General features: G+C 42.1%; 2 protein-coding genes across 2 annotated transcripts in view; one reads left to right on the top strand and one right to left on the bottom strand.

Moving 5' to 3' along the window:
• Positions 1 to 24,323, bottom strand: part of nopchap1 (NOP protein chaperone 1) — a 64,995-nt gene that overhangs the window by 26,021 nt on the left and 14,651 nt on the right. The window lies entirely within an intron of this gene.
• aldh1l2 (aldehyde dehydrogenase 1 family, member L2) lies at positions 588 to 24,323 on the top strand. Its single transcript, XM_084049777.1, has 23 exons — positions 588 to 811; positions 2,661 to 2,805; positions 5,061 to 5,295; positions 9,155 to 9,320; positions 10,227 to 10,328; positions 11,148 to 11,237; positions 12,322 to 12,456; positions 12,651 to 12,776; positions 13,066 to 13,157; positions 14,785 to 14,929; positions 15,209 to 15,328; positions 15,465 to 15,592; positions 15,885 to 16,035; positions 16,753 to 16,823; positions 16,948 to 17,053; positions 17,428 to 17,515; positions 18,084 to 18,177; positions 18,314 to 18,413; positions 18,514 to 18,612; positions 19,417 to 19,582; positions 20,906 to 21,011; positions 21,126 to 21,325; positions 23,130 to 24,323. Exons 1-23 carry the CDS (start codon positions 764 to 766, stop codon positions 23,183 to 23,185), a joined length of 2,769 nt encoding a protein of 922 aa, XP_083905903.1. The 5' UTR covers positions 588 to 763; the 3' UTR covers positions 23,186 to 24,323.

Here is a 24,323-nt window from a genome sequence, read left to right as displayed (position 1 = left end):
CAGTAAAGTAAAAATATCCTCAAAATCGACCTCAAAATTGTACTTAAGTACAGACAGTACTTGAGTAAACTTAGTTACTTTAGGATGCCCTGCCTGTTCTCAGACTAGCAAATTCAGGGACATCTTTTGAAAACGCACTTTTATTTGAATGACTTACATCCGTTGAGGCTTTTAAAAGGGGACTAAAACCCTTTCTTTTAACAAGGCATTTGCCTTCAATGGACTTACTGATGCCTTGTGTGTTTTTAAACTTTTTCTTAGCTGTGTAGTTGGGGAGGGGTCTCCATTGATATGAATTTTTATTCATTTCATTGTTTTTATTATTTTTCAATATTTTAAATATTAAGTTTTTTTCTTGCAATGTAGCACTTTGGGATCTGTGTCAAATATAAAATGTGTTTAAAGCAAATGTAATTGTTATTGTTATTATCATTAATGCACTTTGTAACCTTGTGTCGAAAAGCGCTATATAAAAAAATAACGTTTATTATTATGATTCCCCATGTAACCCCTCCCATACGTAGTGGTCGTGAGCGCGCACGTACAAGGCACACGTAACATGGTGCCTGGTATAAGCTGGCTGTGACGAGCGACGCCAACGGCTGTCACCCAACGGTCACCAACGCGCGCACATCGCCCACTCTGACAGACAGGTGTGTGTTTGCGTGTCACTCATCACCAGGAGAGCCCAGTGTGGACTAAATTAATTCGGCAGCATTTTTGATTAGATTGAGGATAAAAAACCAAACCAAACACCGCCATCATGTTGTGGACAGCGAATCAAATCATAAGGAAATTCTCCACGTCCTCCGTGAGTAGCGTTGGTTTACTACTAAATGCAGTTGCACTCCAAAATGATCTTGATCAATGTGTTCATATTGCACGTATCTAATTAGCCTTGGATCAAGACTACCATAGATGTATTTTTATGCAGTTTTTATCGAGTCTGACTTTTACTTTCCCATCTAGATCTATGCACATGTCAAAATCGATCAAATGTCATCTATGATAGTCTTGATCCAAAGGCTAGTATCTAACGTTAACCTTGCCTGTTTGCATTCCTGTACCTGTGCCAGGATATCATTATACTATTGCTTGGTTATCACCCCTTATCTTAGAATGACAGATATAGGGCCAGTACAGTCATGGAACGTTTGATTGCCATTTGCCAATGCCACGTTACTGGACGTTACTGTATTCAGCTTACTGTTACTGTACAGTGGAGTTGCATCAGCATAGCATTGTGGAATGCTCTGCGATTGACTGTCATGGTAGCTTTTAGCCTCAGCCTGTCTGTCGTGCACAAGCTGCAAAGTTAATGTCATTGTGCTTATAATTAATTGCACAGCAGAACTTCCCATATTGGACACAATATTGTTATTTATCTAGCATGTGGGGTGGTTTTGCAAGCTGGGGGATGTTTTTCGCAGATTCTTTGCAAGCTGGCTGCAATTTACATTAGAGAGCCACTTCATTTATGTATTTATTTGTTTGTTTTTACGACCGTTTGCATGATCAAATTGTGAGCCATACCCCCCTCCTTGCAATGCAAATGCCTCCTAGACTCTGCCTAGTGGATTTAACAGATTGATTTCAGCATGAGAAACCTGACACCTCCCAGTCCTCCCTCCTTTCCATACAGTATGTGGCAGTACTATTACTTCATTTGAAGGATCTATGCTGTTGTGCTTTCTGCAGCCAATCACTCTGGACAGTGCTCACCTGCATCACCATTGACTGTATACCATCAGTATACATCAGGATCTTCAACAGGGGGTTCGGGACCTCAGAGTTAGCCTTGCGTAGCCAGACTATATCACTGCTTGGATATGGGTCTGGTGCCTCTAAGAGGAAGTTTTTTTTCCAAGGGGGCGGGATCAAAACAATGGCTCTGGAAGTAATTGGTTAGACCTACAACCAACTACCAATCACAGTCTCCCATATTTGAATACTGGGCCCTGATTGGTCACCCCAGACTTCTGGAGCAGGAAATGGATTCACAATGGAGCGGTGCCAGACCCAAATCGCCGAGGGCATTTATTTTTTTGCACTGGCAGATTCGTCTGGTCGCAGGCTACCTCAGAGTTACTGCAGGGGTTCCACCAAATCTTTGTGTGATGTGGAACGTTAGCCGAAAATAGATCTACAAGCTCACAACGCGAGGTGTTGTGAGCTTGTACATCGGCTATTTTCGGAGAGTTGGTGTAGAGGGAAAAAGAGAAGACCAAGTACAGAGCCAACGGCCATTTTGTCTAAATACTGAGGGTTTAAAAGGTTAACTATCTGAAAATACACGTTGGCATGAATCCAACTATTTATGAAATCTATGAAAAAGTTTATTCTGCAACACAGTTTTATACAATATGTAGTTTGGGTCCCCGCTTCATCTCTCTCTCAGCTAATGGGTCCTTGGGCTGAAAAACGGTGAAGACTCCTGCTGTATACCAATGACATTGGTGGCCATTGAGGTTGCCAGAACGTGTTTAAATTGGGCAGAGGCCAGGTGTAGTGTAAATGCAGATGGAAATTTTGTCATTATGCACGCTTTATTCAGATTTGCAGTGTAACTTGAGACTAAACTAAACTTGAAACATACTGTCTCGTCATGTATGGATGTTTCCATTGAGTTTGAATTGATCAGCTGCTTATTCTTTTTACAGCCTTATTACCAAAATAAGCTGAAACTAGCTCTGATTGGCCAGAGCTTGTTTGGCCAAGAAGTTTACACCAACTTAAGGAAACAGGGCCACAAAGTGGTGGGCGTGTTCACCGTCCCAGACAAGGATGGCAAGGCAGACCCTCTGGGTGAGTCACCTCTGTTAAATCTGTCTCTTCTATCTGTCTTCTATATCTACAATCTTTCATATCTGACAGGCGATTCCCAGTTAAATCCCTAGCTCCTCCTGCTCCTGGCTCTGTGTCGAAGTGTCTTTGAGCAAGGCACTGAACCCCCTAACTGCTTCCAATGAGCCGGTTTTCCTTGCATGGTAGTCTCTGCCATCAGTGGATGAATGTACTGCACATTGTAAAGCGCTTTGGATTAATGGACACTTACCATAATACCATTTAGCTGTCAAAACGGTAACCGAAATAGTGGGCACCTGAGAACTCTGGGCGCCATTACTTATTTTTATTTGTATTTTATATTTGCATTTATTTTATAATAGGGATGTCAAATACATATAATCATTTTTGAACAATATTTAAGGCCTAATATTTCTACTTTGATACAAACCTGTTGATAGCTAGTTATTTTGGGCATAAACAAAAGTTGGAGGGCATATTTAGGTATGATGAAACATGCATGTTCAAATCATGTATACTTTACATTATTTCCAACCATATTCCAAAGCATTTGGAAAAAAATGACGTGCCCTTAATTGTTTGGTTTATTTTTATTTATTTATTAGATCCCCATTAGCTTACTGTACAGTTACAGCAGCTACTATTTCTGGGGTCTCAACCAGCATCATCACACTGCGCACTAGACATGTAGATTCATCAGAACTAATCAAGATAGGTCTGGTTGTCTACCTCTTTAGCCTAATCTAAGTCCTTCAGAAAGCCATAATAACTGCCCTGAGCACACTGGCGGAGCGGTGGTGGGGGTTCAAAGCGTGACGGAGGATCTGAGAGGTTGTAGCTGCGTTGGGCCTCCGTTGTTCTAACTGGGTCTGTGGTTGAGGTAGATGCCTGTTGACTCTGCACAGTGCTCCTGCACAAAGACAAGCCTTTATCCTGCGTTAGCTGCGGGATAGTGGTTCCATTGTCTGGCCAGGGAGAGGCCCAGTGTAGCCTGGGAGATGCAGAAGCGAGGTGAAAAGTCTACCACCGGACTGGGCCTTTGGTATGATGCAATATGCCCCAGATGAATCATCATCAACTTGACCCACTTAACCCCTGCACTCTCCCCCCATGATCACCCACCTACCTACAGTATACGCATTTCTTTCCACTCTTCCATGTTCCTTCATGAAACATTCATTGAGGGGTTTTGGTGCCCTGTCTCCTCGTTAAGTTTGAATCTTGGCAATAGTTGCAGGCTTATAGCAACTCATTTGTACCAACTAGGCCAAATACCCTAGTATAGGCCCAGAGGGGTCACAGAGCATGGCCCTCATTTGAAACACAGCACACCATGCTAACTCCTGCTGGTTATAGTGGCTGTTCTCTCTCACTCCCTCGCTGACAGCTGACCCCATGTGGCTCTCCCTCTTAGAGGGTTTGTGCTTGTGTATTGCAACACTTGTGTGCCTGCGGGTAGAGCAGTTGGATCTAAAGTGTCAAATTCAACTGACCAGGGGGCAGTGTGCCCTCCCTGGGCAGGCTGCCCTGAAGCGAGCTGAACTGGTCAGTGGTCATGGACCGGAAACCCAACTCACTGACATCCAAGATCCATTAAGTTCATATACTGCCCCCTTCATCCGTACCACTCATAGCCGTTTCTCCATTTTAAGACAGAGGTTCTTTACTCTGGAATACACACCACACCACAATCAATCCTCTCCACTTGCTTCTACCATAAGTGTAGCCCTACTTCTGCATACACACACACACACACATACACACACAGACACACATGTGCAGACACACACACACACACACACACACACACACACACACACACACACACACACACACACACACACACACACACACACACACACACACACACACACACACACACACACACACACACACACACACATACATTCAACTGCACACAAGGTACTTAGTGTTTGTTGTGTCTTATGTTTGATTACTATGTTTAACTTGCTACTTTTTTATTATTGAGAAACTTGTATAAGCTCTATATGGGTTTCCTTTCTCACCTGCACTTATTTCTGTGTCTTTTAATGATGTTACCGTAGTACTGTTTTTATTGTGCAAGCCAAATGAATAAAACCCCAAAAACCTAAGGATTGTAGCACTATTTTAGGCCTGTTTTACAATGAGTAGAGTCCCAGCTAGGTAGGCCTAGTTCAAACTGAAGTCAAAACCTGACCTCCTTCAATCAGTTATCTTCTCTCTCTCTTAATCTCTCTCTCTCTACTCATCAGCGGTGGCAGCAGAAAAAGACGGGACGCCGGTGTTCAAGTTCCCGCGCTGGCGCGTCAAGGGGAAGCCCATTCCGGAGGTGGTGGAGGCGTACAAGGCAGTCGGGGCGGAGCTAAACGTCATGCCCTTCTGCTCACAGTTCATCCCCATGAATGTCATCGATAACCCTAAGCATGGCTCCATCATCTACCACCCATCCATCCTACCGCTGCACAGAGGAGCGTCAGCCATCAACTGGTGAGTTGGAGAAGGGAGGGGGGGTGCGGGGGGTTATGGGATGGACGAGTCAGGGTGGGTGAGGGGTCAGTGGATGAGTAGTTGAAGATAAGTGGTGGGATTAAGGATTAGGAGAGAGGGTATGTTGCATGTACGTCTCTGTCTCTGTCTGTCTCTATCTGTGTGCCTTTGGGGACATCAAGCATACACTATGGTTGACAGTACAAGGGTGGACTGTCACTCTTGACAGGTTAAACATCCTCACCAAAGTTACTGACGGTATAATCATGATTGTTTTGGCTCCTAATCTAATCTAATTAGAAGAAAAAGTTGGAGTAATGAACTTGAAGCCGCCCCTCTCCATGGTAACGGATTGGCGTGGTGCTTTGATTGGCCGTCGCCTCTCTGAGAGTTGTCATATATACTGGCTGTTTGCCAGCTGCTTCTTTATGCCTGATGCAGGTCCGAGTGACCGAAATGTTGTATTACTTAATACATTTTTGTGAAGTGAAGACAGTGTGCGGGACCTTTTTTTTTCTAATCAAAATCGGTTCGCATTAGAGGGGAAAAATAATAAACTGTGACATGCACTTACTAGTTTATGGCTTTTATTTTGTCCAGGTTCCACTCATTACCAATATATTTCTTGAGGCAACTAAATCTGTTTGAGTGGTGTAATCCATCATGCTAGAAAGCTTATATCAGTCTGAGCCACCAGAAATAAGCAATAGTGCTCTGCTTAAATAGTCACCATAAGACCTGCAAGCAGTCTGGACTGGAGTGGAATATTTATATGTGTGAAATTCAGTATTCAGTAGCAGTGCCCCTTTGCTATTGCAAGTGACATTCGCAAATCGTAGTTCTGTGCCTTAACCTCACATGGCCTGAGTGTCCATCAGAGAACAGAGAATGGATGAGCTTTTGCTTAATAATTAGAAAGACTAAGGAAATATGCACATTGTTGGCGAATCTATGTGGCATGTTCATTGTAGATTACCAATATAAATGACAACCATTAATGTCCAACCATACAGTATTCTGTACAGAATAAATGTAAGTATACTAGGCAGTTTTGGGGCTTGATCGAGTCAGGCTATATAATAGGCCCTAGTTTACATTGTTTCTGGACTGGGCAGAGGATAGTTTGGTGCTACAGTAACTGGTCAGGCTTATAGGTTGGAACCAGTTCTGGCTGACCTGATGTTTTACGCATGCTGGTTTCCTTATCTGTCTTTCTAAGCTATCTGTTCTCTGCCCCCGTTATCAATGGTGTGTGTGTGTGTGTGTGTGTGTGTGTGTGTGTGTGTGTGTGTGTGTGTGTGTGTGTGTGTGTGTGTGTGTGTGTGTGTGTGTGTGTGTGTGTGTGTGTGTGTGTGTGTGTGTGTGTGTGTGTGTGTGTGTGTGTGTGTGTGTGTGTGTGTGTGTGTGTGTGTGTGTGTGTATTTCCTTCTTGTCGAAGCCGGTGCAGAGTAGAGATGCTGCCCTCTGTCAGAACAGATTAAAAAAACACCCATTTGGGGGTGCTGGCACCAGATGGATAGAACATTACTGACATTATAATCTTGGTTTTGGCTCCTAATCAAAATGTCTTCTGAATAACCGAATATTTGAATATTCGTTCCCGATGGTCAAAGTTGATTGAATATCAAGAATATTTAATTGGCAACTTTCTTCTGAAAAATATGAACCTTTGTGTGTGTGTGCAGGCTCTTAATGCTTCTCTTTCATAAGAGAAGCCTATGTGCCTGGGCACACACTGACTGTCATACTGCCTTTGCATTCCATGCAGCAGGCCTCCCTTTTGCTCCATAAACTTAACTTGCTCCGTCAAAGTTTAAGAAACATTCATATGATGACAACAAAAAGTTAATCTATGTCTTTACAAAATGGAACGGTGGCTCTCAACAGACCTGCGACAGTGTACGTAACGGTGAATGAATCTTTTGTTACAGTAAGATCCATCTAAAAGTACCACACAGACACACCTGACACCCCACAAGCTTGACCTTTTTTTCCCAACATTAAGAAGTGAAACGGCAGGGCCAGTGTGTGCCTGACCAGCTTACTTGACCTACAGGAACTTAGAAGTGCGTATTTTACTCTTGGTCCGAGTTGTAATATTACTCCTCCGTTTAAGACAATGAACTAAACTAAGGCATAACCCTTAACTAATTATAGTTTGATCTGTATTTTACAGTGGTGGACAGTAACGGAGTAAATGTACTTGAGTACTGTACTTGAGTACAGATTCTGAGGATCTGTACTTTACTTGAGTATTAGATTTTTTTGATACTTATTACTCTTACTTGAATACATTTCCAAGACAAATATTTTACTTTTACTCGAGTAAGTTTCTAGGAAGGCTATAAAGTACTGAGTACTTTTAAGAACACTCCATATCCACAACAATGTTTCGCCATGCAACTCCTTGCAACATGCAACTACTTGCAAAATGCAACTACTTGCCACTACTTGCAACCATTAACCCCAATGGCAGTTGCAAGGAGTTGCATTGGTGTGGTTGACCTTAAAACAGTTTTGTTGCAAGGAGTTGCGACTAGTTGCATTGGTGCGGTTTGGCCTTTAGGTTGGCTGTTTTTTTTCTTCCGTAAAATGCAATTGGCGTAACTTCTGCTCTCACACTAGCCATGTTTCTGGCTTCCCCCTCCGCTCGCCTCTTTGTTACATCTTGTATGGGTGTATAGGAGTAAAAGTATTTAGTTCTGGTTCCTTAGTAATTTCTATGTTTTTATAGGTGTTTCTGAAGGCTTTGTATAACGTCTACAAGCAAGCACATCAGTGCATGCAGTGCAGGTGGTTTCAGAGAGTTACAGTACTTTTCTGAAACAAGAGTTACAAGGTCCTATAAATTCATTGTGAAAATATTACAGCAATTCATTGATATCAAAATTAAGAAATGTACTTATACTTTTACTTGTACTTTAAGTATTTTTCAAAGCATGTACTTTGGAATACTTAAGTATATTTAAAAGCAATAACTTTTTTACTCTTACTTGAGTAACGTTTTGACTGAGCTACTTTTACTTATAGTGGAGTAAATTTGACCAAGGAGTATCTGTACTCTTACCCAAGTACTGGGGTCGAGTACTTCGTCCACCTCTGGTATTTTATTAGCCTATTATTACATCAGCTTGAATGTGTGCATAGTGCATACACATAAATATGTTCAGTGTGTGTGCACAGCACACGTGATTGTTCAGTGCGTGTATGTCGTGTGAGATTGGCGAGTTGTGAAGGAGGAGGTAGCGAGACATATTTTGGGGGGTTGCCACCCATAAAGGTCGAGAACCACTGGTCACTCTAGTCTTGCTGAATGACAATGGAGTTCAGAGAGTTTGTGTTGTTTGTGTGTGTCTACCATGGCCAATGATCTCACTGCACACGCACATTCGTGGCCGAATATTCGATTAATCATTGTATTATTAATGGCAGTAGAATAATTGACTTTGATTTAGGTCAGTCTTGCACATCCCCAATAGAGTGTTTGAGCTTGTAGATTGGCTATTTTCGTTATTGTCATAAGACAAAGTATACAGGGCTTGGTAAAAGGAAAGTCATTTTTCTTCTTATTTGTTTCTTTTATTTGTTTATAAATGATGTGGCCCTTTCAGTGTTATGGGCTTAAACGTGGGCCAAATTACTATTACTAATGAGAAAGTTGAAAGCTTGTTTAAACTTTATGCAGCATATTACAGCATAGCCACCAATATCATCGAGCCATTTTGTCCTTGTATGAACCCCTTTTATCATGTGCTTATCTTGATGTCGTGCCTGATTGTGTTTATGACCCTTGTGTTTTATGACGTGAAAGTTTTGTGGCTCAGTTCCATGTGTTTGTGTGGCCGTCATCATCACCCAGGACCCTAATCCACGGTGATAAGAAGGCTGGCTTCTCAATCTTCTGGGCTGACGATGGTCTGGACACTGGGCCCATCCTGCTCCAGAGATCCTGTGACGTAGAGCCCAACGATACCGTAGACACCCTCTACAATCGCTTCCTCTTCCCAGAGGGCATCAAGGCCATGGTAACCATACCTCTGCATCTCACCATCTGCAAGCCCCACTGACGATTTGTTCAAACCAGTCTGGTGGGTTGCATATTGGATTTTCTGTCAAATGGTACACAAAGGGTAAAAGTCAACGGCATTTTATCATATTTATTATGTTCTACTGGCTCAACCCACGGCTATGTTCTCTCACCATTACTTTATATTCTGTACAGAAACATGCCAAAGTAAGCATGAGAACAGGACCATATACAGAATATGATACAGTCGCGAGTCTGCAACACGATAATGAGTCCAGCTATGGCCCAGTCATTGAGAAGTTTTGAAAACTTTCTTGGAGCTAAACACAAAGGATATCATGTCCAGACTATGATCATTACAAACTAGGCTGTGGACTGTGTAGGAAGCTACACAGGTATCTTGGGACTGGTCTCTGGAAAACCAAACATGTCTAAACCAAATTGGACTAGTAAGCTCATAGGTGAATCTCAACTCAAGCAATCCGTTCTTCTCTCCACACAGCTTCCACGTAATTCAAGTTCTGTTCTTCTAGACGGTTCCCGTCCTTTACATAGCAAATGTCGGCTCCTTCAGGCTGGTTGTATGTGTAAAAGGTCTTTGTACTCCTGACCTTGTATACTGTTTTTGATACTATGAATACACTTGTTCTTTAAGTTTTGATGTTCTTTGATTCTGTATCGTTGTGATGGTTGGTTTTCAACTCTGGATTGCTAAATCTCCCGTTTGGACAGCTAATTTACCTTTGGGTGTTAATAAAGAAATCTTGATGTGACAATGTACTTTTCAGACAGAAAGACAAAACACCTACAGTATAAAGATGGATTATTAGAAGTGTTCTCCTCCACTGTGGACTGAAGTGCTACACTTTTAGTGACTGGACATTGATTTGTGTCCATGGGACAGGTGGAGTCCGTTCAGATGATAGCTGATGGCAAAGCCCCTCGTGTCACCCAGCCAGTGGAGGGAGCCAGCTATGAAGGCATCCAAAAGAAATCCAACTCCAAGGTGAAGTTCATAGACACGTGCGCACACACACACACACACACACACACACACACACACACACACACACACACACACACACACACACACACACACACACACACACACACACACACGCACACACATGTGCACATTCATACACAAGTTCATGCCTACCCAGTACAGATATAAATGTACAGTCTAAGGTTACATAAGGTTTACCATCACAAAGTCACTATTTTGTTGCAGTAAATCATGGGATAGAACATAACATTGCTGTTAACCACATACCACATAACCCTAGTGTCCCTATTTCTTTTCTTTTTTTTTTCAAATGCTTTTTCAATTTCAATAATAACAAAAATAGCAGATCTTCAAGCTCACAAGCTGTGAGCTTGTAGATCAGCTATTTTTTACTATTCGTCATGCGACAAAGTATACGTATAGGGCTTAAGCGGTCAATGAACAACACTTTGTATTCATTCCTGTCCTGCTGTTTACTGAGCAAAGCAGCTCAGGGCCAGAAACGGGTGACGTTTGTTTTACGAGGAAAAGAGAAGGGGTGGGGCTGGTTTTAGGGAGCTGCTGATTTCTGATTTGCTGCTTTAGAGAACCACGTTGCTGGCAATGTCTCTGCATGCGCTATTCTTAGGCGGGGGAAGGGTCCGCTTACACGTGTTGCACAACCACAGTCAGACAGCTGTTTGGCCTCTCTGTCATTCCTAGAAACATGGCAAACACTGACGGAAGGCAAGTTTGGTGCAGTCAGCGTTTTCTTGCCCCCCCCCCGCCTCCCACCACCACCACCACCACATTCCATTCTGTCCTCTCTCCGTTCTTCAGGTCAACCTAGCCCAGCCGGCAGAGGCCATCCACAACTGGATCCGTGGCCATGACAAAGTTCCTGGTGCATGGGCCGTCATTGATGGTCAGGTGTGTGTTTCACACACACACACACACACACACACACACACACACACACACACACACACACACACACACACACACACACACACACACACACACACGCGCAGGGACGTGCACAGATAGACTCTAGGTGGTGCTGGAGCAACCTGCCCTTTGCCCTCTTGACCAGAAGTGCCCTTTTGACGTTTTTTTTTTCCAGTTTACAGCAGGGGTCTTCAACAGGGGGTCCGGGACCTCTAGGGGGTCCTCAGAGTTACTACAGGGGGTCCACCAAATCTTTATGTGATATGATTTTTCTTTTTACCATAACCACTCGAAACCTAGCATCCCTTTTCCGAGGAGAACTTTAGCCAAAAATAGCCGATCTACAAGCCCACAACGCCTCGCGCTGCGAGGCGTTGTGGGCTTGTAGATCGGCTATTTTTGGCAAAGAGGTATAGGTGTAGAGGGGAAAAAGAGCAGACCAAGTAAACAAAAAAAGGATGATTTACTTGAGCACCTGCCCCTCAAAATGCCTGTGCACGCCACTGCGCACACGCACAAGCACATTGTTCTGTATTTACACACACAAAAATGTATACGCAGTGATGGAAGAAGTACTCACATTTTTTACTTAATTAAAAGTATCAATACTGCAATGTAGAAATACTCTGTAAATTAAAAGTCCGGAATTCAAAATTCACTTTAGTAAAAGTACAAAAGTATTGGCATCAAAATAAGTACCTAAAGTAGAAAGTACTCATTTATGCAGACTGTCCCATTTCACAAGTTTTCAAAAGTGTAGAATGTATAAAAAGCTTTTGAAAATAGCAGATATACAAGCTCACAATGCGTCGCAATGAGCTTGTAGATCTGCTTTTTTCAAATGGCCGAAATATATATATAGGGCTGAGTTACAAAAGTAAGTTACTAGTTACAAAGTAACTAGTAACTCAAGTTTTCAAATAATTGTAGTTGAGTAAAAGTATAGTATTTGCCTCTGAGATGTATTGGAGTAAAAGTTAAATTACTCCAGTAAAGTAAATGCAGTTGGTTACTTTACACCACTGCGTATGTGTATTCACTACTCCCTCTGCCTGTCCATCCCCAGGCCGTGGCGCTGTATGGCTCGTCCTTGCTGTCTGGATCAGTGCCAGCCGGTCAGCCTCTGGAGATCGAGGGGGCTTCGCAGCCGGGCCTTGTCACCAAGAACGGACTAGTCCTGCTCGGGTCTGATGGTAAAGCGGTGAGTGTCCCACCGGTTGAATAGAATAAACATGGAGCCTGGGAACCGGGCCAGTGACGTCGGCTCTGTTGGCTGTAAAAAAACAAAGCAAAACAAACACTTTTTCATTGGGTCATTCAAACACGGCCTGAGCCTAACTGAACTAATTCTCCTCCTGTCCCTCCCTCCCTCCCTCCTTGGCGTTCTGTCTGCAGGTCCAGGTGAAGAACCTGCAGTTTGAGGATGGAAAGATGATCTCCGCCTCAAAGTACTTTGCCTCAGGAGAGAGCTCCAGTGTGGACCTCACTGATGATGAGAAGAAGATGGCAGAGGAGATCAGGGTAAGTTTACTATCCATTGATCTGGATAAGGTACTGTAATAAAAATAATTACCAATCTACAAGACACCTTGTGAGCTTGTAGATTGGCTATTTTTGCTGCGTGATGTCATCGTAGGACAAAGTATAAATGCTGCATGACGCCATCGTAGGACAAAGTATAAATGCTTGTGTAGTTAAATTTGGCTAATGTTACTCGATGTTAACTTAAGTGTTGTGTAGTTACAGGAGATTGTCTATGTACTGTATGTGTAGAATAACGGTGGTGATTAGGAGTGCCTTTTCTCAACAGACCGTTTGGAAAGCCATCCTTAGCAATGTACCTGCCATTGAGGACACCACAGATTTCTTCAAGTCTGGAGCTGCCTCTATGGATGTGGTCAGGTGAGACACAGGCTCTAGCTGAATCCTAGAAAGACTGCATGTTGACCTTTGACCTTCAAAATGGCATGTACCACTGGGTTGCTCCACAGTGGCTACTCGGTGCCCAAGAATAGAATACTGTGGATGTTTTGGCCTTTCCCAAACATGTATTGAGTAACTTTATGAATGTGCTGCAGGGCCTTGCTCAGAAAGAGCATGTGTGGCCAACTAAACATCTGTAGTTGAAAAAGAAAAGAAAAAAAACAGATATTGAGATATCAGACTAGATATAGGTATTTTGGTTTCATTATATCATAATATTGTGATGTAGCTTACATGTTGTGTTTTCCTCAATTACATTAAAGTGATTCTGTTTTCTGAAATTGTTCCAGTGAAATTAACAATGAATGCCCCCACCTGCCAATGATTGTTTCTCTCAGTTTTCTTTTGTGTAAATATCTTAAAGGACAACTTTGTTTTTTTTACAACCAAGGTTTATATTTTAGCTTGTGATTAAAGTAAATAAAAGATGAGTGTTATTTTTTTCTCATTTACTGCTTTCTAAAGTTATAGCAATTTTCGCGATCTTTTTTTACTGTGGGCGGGGGCATTCTGTCCAGTGGCTAAATATGCTTTTTTTTACACAATATAAATTCCTGTGGTCTTTGATGGCCAGATGTGAGTTATTGTGGGCTAGAAGAGCTACTGTAAATAATAATAAAGAAAACGCTGTGTTATTGTGTAAAAAAAATACATATTTAGCCACTGGACAGAATGCCCCCACCCACTGTAAAAAATCGCGGAAATTGCTAAAACTATAGAAAGCAGTACATTTAAAATCTTTTATTTACTTTAATTCAATCTAAAACATAAACCTTGGTTGTAAAAAAACAAAGTTGTCCTTTAAAGCACCAATAATAGTCGTCTCAACATTGTCACATTTTGATATCTAGGGGCTTTGGTCAAAAATATTGTAACATTTGATTTAAATAATGAAAGATATATACATATATACAGATGGCGTGTGTAGTAGCAGGTATGTACTGTACATGATGCTTAGAACATTAGCATGGTATGCAGGAGGTGTGTGCATGTCCTTTCAGGAACATAAGCATCATGCAGTTGTATACATAACGTGCCGCTCTGAGGCGAGGTTAAAGAAAGCAGCAGTACTGTAGGTGCAGTTCAATAGTTCAATTGATTGATTGAATACTTTATTAGACAGAAATGCAAATAGCACGAGGTACAGTCATACATTTAGGCTAAAAGGATAACACAAAAGAAAGTCCTGGGGACCTGTTTCCATTGTGGTGCTATGTATTCAATTCATCAACATACTGTAGCATAAATATAACACCAAAATACAACATCATCAACAAAACACTATATGTACAGAGTAGAATGTAGGCAGTGAATGCCTATGGAAGAGGTGAGTTTATCTCCCCCTTTGACCTAAAAGACGATTTTCAGGCCTGTTTTGAAGGTGATCAGTGATCCACATTTCTTAAGGGATGGTAGACCAGTTTGTGCAACAAGGGAAGGTGCTAACCACATATTCACATATGGTAAATCCACCGTAGGTATAAAAATAAAAATAAACTTGTAAAAGTAGAATGAATAAATGAATAAAACTGTGGTGTGTTTTCAGGCTAGTGGAGGAGGTGAAGCAGAGGTGTGGCGTCGTGCTGCAGACCGAGGACGTTTACATGGCCACCACCTTCCAGGACTTCATCCAGCTGTTTGTCCGTAGGCTGAGGGGAGAGGACGACGAGGAGGAACTGGTCATTGACTACGTGAGTCAGAGCTGCTGCTTGTATGTTGTGCTCTGAAAATAGCCTTATCTACACGCTCAAAACTATTAGTAACTGCTATTTTCGGTGCGCGACACCGCACGCAACAATGTATATCAAACCTGTACTAGTCAATATTTAATTTAAAGCTTTTTTCCCCCACACTACGCCTATTTGTTCCAAAATGTTCTTAAATTGGTTGAGGAACAGTCTACTAAGAGAGACTCTGAGGGTGCTTTTTGCTGCATGTGATTGGTCTGTACCATGTGGTTTAATCCCCAGACAACAAAAGAAATTAACAACATGACATTGAAGATGCCGTATCAGAGCTTTATCGACGGCAAGTTTGAGGACTCCGAGGACGGCAAGACCTACAATACCATCAACCCCACTGACGGATCTGTGAGTGCCATTGACCCGCACCAACATTTATATACCCTCATATATACAAGTACATAAAAGAGCATGAATGCAATGGATAGATTCTTAGACACATTATTGGGTTTCTCATCAATTGCTGGTCTATATACTCTCCCAGGTGATAACTAAGGTGGCTTTTTGCTCAGTGGGAGATGTGGACCGGGCAGTGGCCGCCGCCAAAGAAGCTTTTGAGACTGGCCCCTGGGGCAGGATGAACCCCCGAGACAGAGGAAGTCTGCTTTACAAGTAAGCACTGTGCCTAGAGCGCCACCTGGTGGCGCCTTGCAGCTCAACATGAACTGAAGTTGTACAATCAAAAAAGATCTGCGTATTAACCACTTAAGCCCTGAATATTTTTTTTTAAATTAGGAAACTTTATAAAATATTTTGACTGACATATATCACCTACAGTATAATGACATGCCCATAATAGGGTGGGTAACAGTCCTCTCATCCCACCTAAAGCCTTCTCACTTTTGTCGCTTTCTCCTTCTCTCTTTCTTCTTTTGCGTCCTCATCAACCTCGGCTATCCTCCAGACTCGCTGACCTGATGGAGGAGCACCAGGAGGAGTTGGCCACCATCGAGTCCATTGACTCTGGCGCTGTGTACACCTTGGCCCTCAAGACCCACGTAGGCATGTCCATCCAGACCTTCCGCTACTTCGCAGGCTGGTGTGACAAGATCCAGGTAATGTAGAAGGAATTTCACCCGAAATTGCTGCACATAACTTTACTTTACTTTGTTTGTTTATTTACGGGACATTGCATGTTAATGAACATTCAATACATGTACAAGAAATGAATCAATTGAAAGTGTCATGTAAACATGCTGGATTTAGCTAAAAGCTCATTTCCATCCGTAGTCCCACATATACAAACATCACAACATGACAAAAACAGAAAAAACAACATACCAAAACATACCTAATTTAAGCCTAACTAAGAACCTAAATACCTACTATAATGTCTAATAACTAACCAAAACAATATCTAAAGCCTATTTTGACATATCGAAGATAAAAAAATAAATATCGATGGTCCCATGTTTGAGACATACATTTTGTAACCATTGTTTTAGTTGTGTTTTAAGGGTACACAGGGTGGGGCTTTCCCTTAGAGTGACTGGGAGGCTATTCCATCGTAGGCTTCCCTTGATGGAGAGGACACTCTGTCTAAAAGTGATAGACCTCACAGTCCCCGGCATAAGCCGTTGTTTATCGTTATGTAATGTATCGTGCCTTGCGCCTCATCATGTGTCGCGTCTGGCTTGATTTATACTTGGTTGAGAGACACTGGCACTCACCAGAAATAGCAGATCTACAAGTGCAATGCGTTGTGAGCGTGTAGATCTGGTGTGCGACACTGGTGCGCAACCAAGTATAAATCAGGCGTCTGGGTCCCACAGGGCAAGACGATACCCATCAACCAAGCTCGGCCCAACCGCAATCTGACCTTCACCAAGAAAGAACCCCTGGGGTAAGCGTTCTATTTTTCACAGCTCCCTCTGCCGTGTCTTTTGAAAACCAGTTTTTCTTTGGACAATGTTTAACTGTGATATGTGTCATGCTAATGCACCTGTTGTGTGGTCATTCCGTGGCAGTGTGTGTGCTATAGTCATCCCATGGAACTACCCACTCATGATGCTGGCGTGGAAGAGCGCTGCCTGCCTCGCGGCTGGAAACACACTTGTTCTGAAACCTGCGCAGGTGAGAGCACGTCACACACATACGCACACATGTGCAGAGAGGTGCATCGATACCCTGCTTACAGTATGTACTCGTACGTACTCATACACATTACCCGATACTCCAACCCGATAATGTTGCACTCAATGACACACTAAACATTAGCCTATATTACTGCAGTGACACAGCCTACAGTTGGCGTTGTTTACCGTTGCAATATATGGTAATGGTATTGCGTAACCCTGCATCTAACATCACATACCTGTACATTCGACTACACTATACAGTCATAATATAAGTTTGTTGAGTTTGGCCGTTTTTGTCATCGTCTACCAGTTCTGCCATTCCCTATCTGTTGAACACATGCTATCTAAAAGTCATGTGTGGTTTAACAGGTCACTCCACTGACTGCCCTGAAGTTTGCTGAGCTGACAGTGAAAGCTGGCATTCCTAAAGGAGTGATCAACATTTTGCCAGGATCAGGTAATAAACAGAGATAAAATGGGAAAGTGACCTTACAGAGTAGTTATTGTTCCTGCATTATTGAGGGTTCAAGCCTGAAGGGCTGAAACCCTATTATCTGTGTGCTTATTAACCTTAACATTAACGTTAAAAGTAATGGTTTTGCCAATTCCTGTGAGATGGTTAATGGTAGACATGAAATGTTCAGTCCTCACGCTACATCTCCTAAACTGTAGGTCCGATTGCTAAACAAATCTCTGTAGATTATTATTGGACCAAGCTGACAGCTTTTTGATATCTTATTTAATTTTCAAGATATTGACCAATGAACTTCAAAAGGGTGTGACTTAGCACATAAATAGACCAAAGTGAACAAACATTGGCCCGGCACACATTTGGCCGTAAATTAATGAGTGTCTGTCTGTCCAGTCATCATAAAACCTGTTAGTTATCTTTATTACAGGTGTCAGAAGCTGTCAAAAGGCTGTTTGGTTGATCCCCTGAATCGCTGCTTTGTGGCTATAGTTAACTTTTTTTATTGCTCTTCTCTCTCCTCCTTCTGTACAATCACCACTCCTGTGTCTGAAAGGCGGCATGGTGGGACAACGTTTATCAGAACACCCTGATATCCGCAAGCTTGGCTTCACTGGCTCTACCCCAATTGGTAAACAGATCATGAAGAGGTATTATTGTATTGTATTATATGTATTGTTGTACAGTATTATTGGTCACCGGAGGTGATGAACAAATTGCTGTTTGTTTGGTGCAACTGAATATCATCCGCTTGATGCTCACGGAGTGTCATTTCCTGTTTGGCAGCTGTGCTCTCAGTAACCTGAAAAAGGTTTCTCTGGAGCTGGGAGGGAAGTCTCCTCTCATCATCTTCAGCGACTGTGAAATGGACAAGGCTATTCGCATGGTGAGAAAAAGAAGAGGTAGACATGCATAGAGATAAAGATGAAGGTGTTCCTTCTTAATTAACCCTACCATTTCCATGTTCCCAATCTCTCTCTGAACAGGGCATGAGTTCTGTATTCTTCAACAAAGGTGAGAACTGCATCGCGGCCGGGCGTCTGTTTGTGGAGGAGTCCATACACGATGAGTACATCACGCGAGTGGTGAGATGAATCACTGGTTCTTTTCTCTAATGACAATGGCATACACACATTAACCATTTCAACCCTAGCATCCCTATTCTGTGGGAACATTCATTGTGAGATTATAGATTCATTTCAGTGAAGATATTTAGTGTAGCCAATGGGAATACGGAATTTAAGTGCAGCCTCAGTAGAGTGGTCTAGGGATGATGTATTTTTGTAGGTGGAGGTGGAAGTTAGCATCTTCCTGGTTCCATTGACAAAAAGCCTACGACAGCTAATCTTCTAAAATAATCTTCACAACTGAACACAACTTTTAAGATTCTTTTAAGCGTAAATGCAATCGCCAGAAGTAAATTGAGCTGTATACACACTACACCACGATCACATGACTTGTTCGGTATTCATTAGTGGGGTATTTAATGATACATTTTATGTGGTAGAAAAAAACATGAAAATCTCTTAAGCCCATGTTAACCCATTACAACCGGGAAAGCATCTGTGTCATTTTAAGATTTTTTGCGTTGGCTATTCAAAAATAGCAGATATATATATGATATTTTTGAACATTTTGAAAAATCTTGAAAGTTTGTGAACTATAGATTTAGATGGCATTTGTAGAATCGGCATCCGTTCGTAATGGGTTAAACAAAAACCCCATTTGAGACATCTAACAAAACCCATAAAAAAGGGCACTTTATACTGTAGTACTGTAGTATCTGCTTCTACAGAAAAAAAAAATCTCCTCTTCTGGGCAGCACAGTGGCTCAGTCATTTCAACCTACAATTCTAAACATGTCATTGTTCCATGTGTTCTCTCTTCAGGTGGAGGAAATTAAGAAGATGAAAATTGGAGACCCACTGGACCGCTCCACGGACCACGGCCCCCAGAATCACAAGGCCCATATGGACAAGCTGGTGGAGTACTGTGAGATTGGTGTGAAGGAAGGAGCCACACTGGTTTGTGGGGGCAAACAGGTGGACAGGCCAGGTACTGCACCGACAGACCCTGTGTAGTCAACCACAATAGACACTTTTTTTTTTTTTTTTTTAAGATTTTTTTTGTGGCTTTTTATAGCTTTATTGGGAGAGGGATAGTGAAAGTAGGCTGACAGGAAATGGGGAGAGAGATGGGGGAAGACACGCAGCAAAGGCCGTCGGGAACGGGACGCGAACCCGCGGCACGCTGTCTGTTAAGGGATTTCAACCAGGGTGCCTGGACCGCGACGCCACGGCCCAGGCCCACAATAGACACTTTTAACGGTAACCGGAATGCTCGCCCCCAAAACACACTTGCCCCCATTTTTTTCCACCCGGCAGTTCTTGTATTCTTGTATTTGTTTTACTGAGGTTAGGAATAAGTTTAGGGTTAGGCAGAGTTTTCTGAGGTTACGTTTAGGAATAAGGCTAGTTTTAGGCAGAGTTTTACTGAGGTTACGTTTTAGGAATATCTGGTGGCGACCATTCTGAGGTCGCCGGATTAGACCCGGGCGAGCGTGTTTTGGGGCGAGCGTTCTTGTATTCCTTTTAACCACACGAACCCTAGCATAACTATTGTATGCGACTGCAGGAGAGTAAACTTAAATAAGTAGCTGAGAGGCAATTAGATGGGCCTGTCTATTGTCTGACGTGCTCCGCTTAACAATAATTAACAATAAATAATTTGCTTGCGTTTAAGCAGTGGTTTTACTAAAGCAACATAAAGAACTTAGTTAAAGGGTGCTAAAACTTATAGCAACATAATCACAGCGATCAAAACAAATAAAGCAAAAACAAATAAAGCAAATAAAGCAGTCAACAAAAAATACGGCTTCCCACACACCCTCTGTCTGTTCCCAGCAGGTGAACAGGTGATACTTTTGAGGTAACCTTATGCCCATGACCCAATTATCCACGTACCAGTGATAGTGCATTCACCAAATGTATAAACAATCGATATAACCAAACATAATCATAATAAGTAAAATAAACCCATTCATGATTACAATAAACCAATTCATGGCATCCTATAACTATTCGAAGTATATCATAATAGGCGAACATTCAGTGAAAATAGCAGATCTACAAGCTCACGACTAGCTATTTTCAGTGGAGAATGGGGGGAAAAAAGAGTGGTCCAACTATAGGGGACCCCAGTCAACGAAGTAGGGTTTAAGTGGCTAAGCCAATCTACTATTCCAATCTACTTGTAGATCAGATATTTCACTATTTTGGAAATGTTTTACCCAAAACAGGGACACCAGGTTGAAAGTGGTTAACGCCAGGTGTAATTCCTAATATTTAGAGAATAATTACTATTATGATCCCTGTCCAGGTTTCTTCATGGAGCCCACGGTATTCACCGACGTGGAAGATCACATGTTCATCGCCATAGAAGAGTCCTTCGGTCCTATAATGGTGGTGTCCAAGTTCAAAGAAGGGTAAGCAATGAGCATAGCATGTTCATCTTTCCTCCACACGCATACACTAGTGTCAAGTAGTGTGACTTCCTGTCCCGTAACCCCATCCTGTCTTCCCTCTCGTCCAACCTCTAGTGATGTAGACGGTGTGCTGCGGAGAGCCAATGATACAGAGTTTGGCCTGGCATCCGGTGTGTTTACCCGCGACATCAACAAGGCCATGTATGTGAGTGAGCGTCTGGATGCTGGAACAGTATTTGTCAACACGTACAACAAGACCGATGTGGCTGCACCTTTCGGCGGCTTCAAACAGTCCGGCTTTGGAAAAGACCTTGGTATGTACTACAATTACTGGCTCATACCTTACTGCTGATTACAGTAATTCTTCAACAAGAATTACTATACTGCTGAGCGCTATCAGCAGTATAGTATGTTAACTATACTGCATCATTGAGAATTTGCCATTTGTGGTCGCTCCAACCCCCCAGAACCCAGAGGTTGCGCAATGGACATGCCTGCCATTCATAGGTACTGCAGCTTAAAACGGCCTGGGGCTTCTGTCACGAACGTGCGAAACCGGTTTCGACCAATGGGCTCGACTCAGGAGCTTGTGCACTAGGATGCGCATGGAGGTGATGCAAAACGTGTCACCTCCGTGACGTATCACAGAAGCCCCAAATGGGCCCTGCCCGTCACATTTCCCAACCCGAAAGAAGGGGTGATTTATGAGTATGCGCTGGGTGAGCAACTCGATTCAAGTGGATGGGCAGGGATCTCCGGTGCCCTCTCTATTATTTTTAGCGGCGCTAGCCGCTCTATACCTTTAGGTATAGAGCGGATAGTAGCCCTCTATACCTGGCTTTTGCGTCAACGTTCCGATTGGTCAGGTCCGTCAACGTTCTGATTGGTCAGGCTCGCCAAGGTTCTGATTGGTCAGGTCCGTCAACGTTCTGATTGGTCAGGCTCGCCAAGGTTCTGATTGGTCAGGTCCGTCAACGTTCTGATTGGTCACTATTCATGACATCACTGTTACTATTCATGACATCACTATGATGTCATCATTTATACACACGCACACACAAAGTTTATTTTTTAGGTACCCACTCTATCAGCTATGACAGATCAGTTTTTGTCACTTACCTTGGAATGCATTTGGTGATTCGCTTCCAATGGCACTATTTAGTGCCACTGGAAGCCTTGAAATAAATTTACAGAGATTTAATATTGTTTCTCTAGTAGAAACACATATCTATGACAAAATATATCAAAGGCGCCGCTACCTTCACACAGGTGTGATTTTTTAACTCTATGGGTTGCCCCCACTGCAGTGCTTCGTCATGTCTCATCTTTCTCCTCTATCTGTGCCCTTGGTTAACTGTCTCTCTATACACTTATTTAAATTAAACATAAAATGCCAAAAAGCATCTAACAAACAGGTGATTCTGAATCCTGCAGACAGTTTCAGCTTCACGCAGCTGATGCCTGCTCAGACGATATGCAGAAAATGAATACACACAAGCCTCAATATTCATATATAATATTCTGGACAATAACATCCCATACTACTCATACAGTATATTGGCTAGATAGATTGATAGACCTTTATTGATCTCATGAGGGAAATGTAGTCACCATGGCTATTGTCTCTTGACCACTGGGGGTTTTATATTTTTCATTGGAACTGTCATTCTTCCTTTAATGCTTCACACCACAGACTAAACAGAATAAGCCTTTGGACCAGGGGTCTTCAACGTTTTTAGGCCAAGGACCCCCTCTCTGAGAGAGAGATGGAGCAGGGACCCCCACTATATATTGCATAAACTTGTGTTGCAAATTAAAGCTTTTCATAGATGTTGGTTTCATGTTAATGTGTATTTTCAGACATTTAACCACTTAAACCATCAACACTAAGTAAACTTTGACTTTGACTGTACTTCTCTCTGTCAGTCTGCTCTTTTTCCCCCTCTCTTTGCCGAAAATAGCCGATCTACAATCTCACAACGCCTTGCAGCGCGAGGCGTGAGCTTGTAGATTCAAGTGGTTAATGTAAAAATGTCTTCAACCACCTGTTGAAGACCTCTGCTTTGGACTGTTGTTATCATTTGACCAATATTTTGTTTTCCTGTATTTTGTCTACAGGAGAGGATGCTCTTATGGAATACCTCAGGACCAAAGCAGTGACTGTGGAGTACTGATGAAACCCCTCATTGTGAACTTTGTACCCAACATGAGTTTGTCTGCCTTGATCAGAAATGCAGCTTCAAGTTCAGCTTTGCTTTCATCCTGTGTGAGATATAGAGGAAGAGGCTCTATTGTGTCTCTGTTGCAGCCTGGACAACGTGCCTACCATTTAATTGATTGAAAGAAGTCTTAACCACATTAACCCTGCCATCCCTATTTTGGGCATTTCATTATAGGCCGACATTTAAAACATTTAAAAATGTGCTTTTTTTATACCACAATTTCTCAAGATTTATTTTTTGTGTCAAAAGTAGCAGATCCTCAAGCTCACAATGCGTCGACGTGTTGTGAGTTTGTAGATCTTCTATATTGGAACAAGGCAAAGTATAAAATAGGGCTCAGGTGGTTAATAAGGGAAATGACTAACACTACTCATATATGAGTTGACTTTAAAAGATTCATCTATATTTTGGTTTGTGAAGACTGGGGTAGTATGTTTTGGTTTAAGATGGGATCTGAAAGATGGAAGATCTTTTCATTTGTTCAATACTTTATACATATGTCAATACTATCTCAGTTAAACTGAGATAATAAAAAGAAATGTCGGCTGTTAGTCGCCACGTTAGCCATTTTAAATGTTTTAGTTGTACCATTTTTTTTTTTTTTATTGAACCATTTTATCTGGTGCCTCTATACGTTTTTTTTTACACACTATCACTCACTGTTTGGCTCTTAATTTCACATCTCTGGGTCCTATGTTTTAATTCAAAATAATCCCATCTCCCAAAATTTTAGTTTTTGTAAATATTTTTTAACAAAAGAAGAAAAAGAAATAAATATTTGCTATATTTTCACATGTAAGAACACTGTATGTAACACTACATTGTTATTGTTAAAAGACGCAGAGCCTGATTCTAGAGGTGTTTCCACAATTTAGGAATATATAAAACACTATGATACTTCTGAAATTACTTTTCTACAGTGTTTGTCCTACAGACTGAACATGACCACATGTAAGGGCTAAGAAATGCAGTGTTTGCATTGTATGTGCAATTCTGAGACATCTGCCAGAGAGGAAGTTAAAAGGGAAGGAAACTGTATATTTTCTCACACTGCCAATAACCAGCCACAATTGTTATACAATGGTGAATA

The sequence above is a fragment of the Gymnoscopelus microlampas genome, assembly GCF_963454915.1.
Source record: "Gymnoscopelus microlampas genome assembly, chromosome: 23".
In the NCBI taxonomy this organism is placed as follows: domain Eukaryota; kingdom Metazoa; phylum Chordata; class Actinopteri; order Myctophiformes; family Myctophidae; genus Gymnoscopelus; species Gymnoscopelus microlampas.
The sequence above is the reverse complement of the archived record's forward strand: the minus strand, read 5'-3'. Positions and strand labels throughout refer to the sequence as shown.

What these genes read in the sequence shown, in the direction of transcription:
- aldh1l2 (XM_084049777.1), top strand. Translation starts at nt 764, where the DNA reads ATGTTGTGGACAGCGAATCAAATCATAAGGAAATTCTCCACGTCCTCC. An exon ending in CAGAGGGCATCAAGGCCATG is followed by an intron (nt 9,321 to 10,226) that starts GTAACCATACCT and finishes TCCATGGGACAG; the next exon opens with GTGGAGTCCGTTCAGATGAT. An exon ending in TCAACCCCACTGACGGATCT is followed by an intron (nt 15,329 to 15,464) that starts GTGAGTGCCATT and finishes ATACTCTCCCAG; the next exon opens with GTGATAACTAAGGTGGCTTT.